A 5,833-nucleotide genomic window follows, 5' to 3' on the forward strand; every position below is an offset into this window, starting at 1 on the left:
AAAAAAGATTCCATGCATGCCCTTCCCTTTCTGCTTTCAGAAAAAGAGGGAAAAGGACATGCAAGGACAGCAAATACCATCCATCTCTTTGATTGGTAATTCGGGTTTAACCCATGTGGAGAACAGACCTTGAGCTTTTATTCATCTTTGTTATATGTAGCTGCAACTGGAAGAAGATGCACCTAAATAAATAAGTAATGATAACATGGCAAGTTCTCCATTTAAAAAGATGGTAATGTAAAGCGGAAAGTAGGACACGCGGTTTGATTTAAAGGAAAAGCTGAAGTGCAGTGCGGGGCAGGCCCCAGCCCACTCGGTGGAGAATCAACAAAGCCACCGGAGACTTTCTTCACTTTGTAGCTTGCCTTCTCTGCTTACTTATCAAGCCCCCAACTAACTCTCGTCTTGTTCCTCTTCCTCCGCTCCTTTACATGTTTCTCCTTGACACTGACTGGAGATAGAGAGAGAGAGAGAGAGGAGAGGGAGATGGCGAACATCTGCGGTGACCCGGGAAAGGCTCATGTGGCGGCGGATTACTGGCCGTCTAGCCCAGATGACGAATCTGTTCTCCAAGAACATAATTCAGGTGAGCTCGGAGATTTCCTCTGTTCTTCGTAGCAGCAGTGAGTAGAGATCAGGGATGGGAATTAACTGAATTAGTATCATACATCTACATAATTAATGCCTCCTTAGTTTTCTTTCATAGACATCTACATAATTTTGGTCTCGAGCTACTCTGTCCCACTTTATGAAAAAGTATTTTCTCAGGAAAAATCAGTAGATTTCCCCATTCCACAAATCATAAAGGCTGCAGCAACCATATATAACTGTGTGACCAACTGCAACCATATATTGCTCATGCCATCCTAACTGTTTTCTACTAAGGGGGGAAAAGATAGGCACCAACTTCAGTTGAACTCTATGTTCTGCTATGATATTCTTCAAAAATAAATCTATTCTTCAAAAAAAGTGATGATTAAATTTAGTATGTTAATGCGTGCTAATTGTATAACAGGGACAATGAACTCCAAGGCAAGCAGCAGTGCCGCCACCAGCGTCATGGCCTCTGTCGGCAGCGACGGTTCAAACGGTGGAACCAAACAGGGGTCTTTCCTCGAAGGCCAAATACTGGAGACACCGAACCTCCGGAAATTCACATTCCTTGAGATCCAGACAGCTACCAGGAACTTCAGGCCAGATGGTCTCATTGGGTTCGGGGGATTTGGGTGGGTGTACAAAGCGTGGGTCGATGAGAAGACGATGAACCCGACAACGAGTGGCCCTCGCATGGCTGTTGCTATTATGCATGGAAAGGAGGAATGGCAGGTAAAATCTGGCCCTTATACTGATTAAGTAAACCTTGAATTCTGAAATTCCAACAGCGTCATCACCTCTAAATGTTGCTGCAACTATGCGTAACAGAAATTTCTGACTGTCCACTTGCAATCGGACATAAAACTTTTGGGAAGGTTCTCTCATCCAAACCTTGTCAAGCTACTGGGCTACTGCTGGGAGGGCATGGAACTATTTCTTGTGTACGAGTTCATCACCCAAGGAAGCTTAGAAGACCATCTATTCTTCAGAGGTGAGCCGTTACTGACGACCATTTATTTCATCCTATACTCTAGGCAATTTTACTTGCAGAAAATTGTTCATGGCCTTGCTTGTGCTCGCTGTGCTTTTACTTCGTCTCTATGATACTGATTCGGGAAGTGATTGCAATTCTTGAAAAACCCAATTGGCTGAAAAGTACTGACAATGGAACCTGAGGCGATTGAAATACTTTTCAGGAGGATGTGCTCCACTATCATGGGAAATAAGGCTTAAGATCGCCATCGGTGCAGCACGAGGACTTGCATTCTTGCATGCATCAGAGAAGAAAGCTATGTACCGTGACTTCAAGGCTTCCAGGATTCTTCTAGATGCAGTATTCTTTCTACCCTACAATGCATGTTTTATCTGTTGTCTGTTTATCAAGATCAAAATCTGGCCGTGTTTTGCTGGCAGGACTATAACGCGAAGCTCTCTGATTATGGGCTTGCTAAGCTTGGGTCAACCGGCAACTCGCGTATGACTATCATGCCCACGCGTACCCACGGGTATGCAGCTCCGGAATATGTAATAACTGGTATGTGCCCTTCTCACTCATCACATCTTTACAAATTTAGAGTTCTGCATCAAATAGGTTTGTGGTCATTCATGAAAATTGAGCTTTCTCAAGTGGATAATTTTTCATAATAAATTGATCCATGTCTGAATGTTCAATTTCTAGCACCATTCAATCTTTCAAAATTTAGAATCTACAAGTTGCTACATATGGTAGTTTTTTTAGGAGTTGATTGATGGTCGTTCTCACTTCATGCTCTGAACCATGTCCAGGCCTTCTGTATGAGACGAGTGACGTTTACGGTTTCGGGGTTATGATGCTGGAGATGTTGTCCGGTCAGCGAGCGAGGGATCCCAACCGCCCAAAGGGGCAAATGAGCATCATTGACTGGGCAAAGCCCTTGGTTGACCGAAGAAAAGTCGCTCGTCTTATGGACCCCCGGCTCAAGGGGCAGTTCAACTCGAAACAAGCCCTACAGGCGGTGCATGTGGCGCTGAGCTGCCTTGACAGGGAGCCTAGTTGCAGGCCCTCGATTAAGGTGGTTCTCGAGGCGCTCGAGCAGATCTAGGCAATGAAGGGCTGCGGATATCTTCATCTATGATGTTGCTTTTGTTTTATTGTATACATTTATAAGCATGTTGAATGAGTTTCTGTTGGGATGACCATGCAAACATGATCGGTTCCTGGCTTGAAAGATGATTCTGTGCTTGTCGGTTCCTGCATTTCGGGTTGTGTGCTTGTCGCACCTGTATTTTATTTTATTTTTGTTGGACATTGAACTAGATTTCCATGTCATAGCAGTAGTGGAATGGAAGAATTGATCAATGGAAGCTCCACAAATTTGGGAAATTATTGAGTGACACAACTTGCCGGTCGATGGAGGTTGGAGGCGATGCTGAATTACTTGCTGAAAGGGGATCCAATCTGAAGAGTCAGGTCTACGTACTTAAGGAGTAAGCTAGAACAGTGTTAAACTGTATGAGTAGTAGATTTATTGTTTTCCTTTTCCATGAGTTCGATTGCGGCTAAATTTCACCAGCTGTTAGAAGCGCTGGCGCTCTAATTAAGATCCAAACTACACATACTAGCTTCAATAATTAATTATCATACGGCAAAGGATTCCAAGTGCACGAGTCAGCTGTAAGATAAAAGACAACAGCTACAGCTAGAGACGATTACAGTTTACATAGCACAGGCTGAATAAAACACCAACTCAATAATGATGATTGAATAAACATCATTATTGAGTTGATAATGTACATGCTGAATAAAACATCAACTCAATTCAGATTGAATAAACATCTAAGTTCAGTTAAAGATGAGATACACATCCAGATCTTTTACACATTACTTAATAACGTATATGCACAGTCATAATTCAGTTAACCATCTAAACTCTGTCATAATTCAGCTGAACATGGAATCATTTAACTTGTGCACTAGTAGTAAATCTTTACCAGAAAGAAGTTTCCAAGGAGTAAGCCAGTAGTACTACCAGCTCCCAGTAAACAGTAGTGTCTCAGATTAGTAATGTAGTTAATTAATCAGCGCCTGAAAGATAGAGTAATCCACTGTCTGTCTGCAGTCTGCACAGATAGGAAGTGTAAGATGATACATGTACTTCACCAACTAATCTAATGGGCTAGGATAAAGTAAAAAATAACAATTAGTTAAGCATTATGAACCAGAGATATACCACCTTCATTAATTATCAGGCGGCAAAGAATTCCAAGAGCATGAGCCAAGCTGTAGGATCACAGACAACAGCTCAAGATGATTGATTACAGTTTACAGCACAAGAAATCACAAGTAAAGCGCATGCTGAATGATAAAACATCTAAATTCAGATCGAATGAACATCTAAATTCAGTTAAAGATGACATACACAGCCCAGCCTTTTAGCCATTTCTACTTAATAATGCATACTGACATACATATCCAGATCATGGTAAGTCAACACTATATCGATGGTCAGCCAACTCATCCAGGTCTTGAACCTTGGTACAGGCAACAAAAACATGTATCCTATCCTTAGCCTAACAGAAAAAGACAGTACAAGCTGGTCAGCTTCAGAACTGATATGTGCTGGCAAATGCTAATTGCATCATCCACTCGGTTAGAGTCACCGGTGAGCTTGGAGCAGAACCATACCAATTGATCGAGGCCACTTCATCGTCCGTGGTGTCGCCTCTTGTCCAAGAACCAGAAATGCCAGCATTTGGGGCACACGGCAGGAAGCTGCAATTTAGCATTGTACTATGGCCCTGCGACTCAATAACGGGTTGTTGTGGTTCGAAGACTGGCATGAAGAAGTCGGCTTGATCAGAAATCTCAGAGAAGGGCGTGACTGAAGCGCCATGGAGGACCATGTTGTCATAGGGATAGGTGCTCACGCTCACCGTGGAACCGGTATGGTCGGACATGGAGAAGCTGTAATTGATCTCTGATTCAGGGACAGGCATGAACAGGTCACCCAGAAGGACTTGATCAGAATTGTGAGGAAAAGGCATGCGTGCACCACCTTCGTCCAGGACAGTGTCGCAGTAGCTGCTCACTGCAGAACCGGCGTGGTCGGCCATGTAGAAGCTGCAATTGGCATTTGATTCAGGGACAGGCGTCAACAAGTCGCCCAGGACATGGTCGGGTGTGAGGCCGGACATGAGATCTTGAAGAAGCTCGTCCCAGGAGACGCCATCCAAGTCGTTGTTCAAGTCTGGCTGTGTCTGTACGGGCGGCGGCAAAATTGGTGCCGCAGGGGAAACAAGCAGTCGCCGCCTCACAGGAGATGGTGCTGGCAATGGCGTATCTCCAGCCTTCCTCTTCCTCATCCGTGTTGATGATGTCGACGAAATCGGGGTAGATGATCTGGGCTTACGCGGGCTTCGATAGATCTTGCAAAGAGTGGGGATGGATTTGCCGGTCTCATCATCTTCTTGATCCGCACCGAACTCAACCATGAGCCAGACTTCCGTTCCAGATCCGTCGGCGTTGGTGGGCTTATAGGTGAACTCCTGCTTGTATCCTCCGATGTTTCGTCCCTGCTCGTCGGAAACAACCTTCCTGCCCTTCTCGGAGTGCCACTGGCCCTTGCCCTCGCCGACGACTCGGGACCTGCGCCTGTCGCGCCCGGACCTGGCCTTGGCGGAGCCGAAGAAGTACCAGTAGCGCCTCTCGTCGCCGGTCTTGGGCGACACCAGGACCGCGGGCAGGTGCCCGTCGACGAGCGTGGCCGGATCGGCGGCGTAGACGTCGGCCGAGTGCAGGAAGCTGGCGGCTGGTTCAGGGAGGCGCTCGCCCGCGATCATGGGGCGGAGGTAGGCGGAGATGAGGTCGGCATCGTGTGGGTTGAACCTGCAACCCGGGGGAAGGTCGGAGGAGGGCGCCATGGGACATGGAGGTGACGGCCGGCGGGGAGCGAGCTAGGGTTTGGGGAGGCGCGGGGGGCGGATTTGGGATTTGGGAATCGGAAGGGGAGGGTGGAACAAGACGCGCGCGCTCTGCCGCCTTTTCTACTTGAAATCTGGCGGGAAGGAGAAGGCGGCTTTGGGAGGGTCGAAGACGCGGGTTTGGGTTTCGGTGGGCCCATCGCAAAGACGCGGGTTTGGGCTTCGGTCGGCTCTTCCCCACAGAAGCGGTTTTGGGCTTTTTCCTTTTATTTTTTTCTCTTCACTCCATCGTACGCCGGTTGGCAATGGTCATACAACTCAGCCAAACTTGTCTCAAAAA

General features: G+C 46.6%; 2 protein-coding genes across 2 annotated transcripts; one reads left to right on the plus strand and one right to left on the minus strand.

Moving 5' to 3' along the window:
- Positions 1-364: 364 nt before the first annotated feature.
- LOC119314262 (probable serine/threonine-protein kinase PIX13) lies at positions 365-3,104 on the plus strand. Its single transcript, XM_037589005.1, has 6 exons — positions 365-586; positions 1,016-1,326; positions 1,423-1,585; positions 1,791-1,927; positions 2,008-2,128; positions 2,380-3,104. Exons 1-6 carry the CDS (start codon positions 487-489, stop codon positions 2,673-2,675), a joined length of 1,128 nt encoding a protein of 375 aa, XP_037444902.1. The 5' UTR covers positions 365-486; the 3' UTR covers positions 2,676-3,104.
- A 955-nt stretch (positions 3,105-4,059) lies between these two features.
- Positions 4,060-5,526, minus strand: LOC119317137. Its single transcript, XM_037591547.1, has one exon. It carries the CDS (start codon positions 5,491-5,493, stop codon positions 4,177-4,179), a length of 1,317 nt encoding a protein of 438 aa, XP_037447444.1. The 5' UTR covers positions 5,494-5,526; the 3' UTR covers positions 4,060-4,176.
- Positions 5,527-5,833: the final 307 nt, after the last annotated feature.

The sequence above is a fragment of the Triticum dicoccoides genome, chromosome 6A, assembly GCF_002162155.2.
Source record: "Triticum dicoccoides isolate Atlit2015 ecotype Zavitan chromosome 6A, WEW_v2.0, whole genome shotgun sequence".
Taxonomy (NCBI): domain Eukaryota; kingdom Viridiplantae; phylum Streptophyta; class Magnoliopsida; order Poales; family Poaceae; genus Triticum; species Triticum dicoccoides.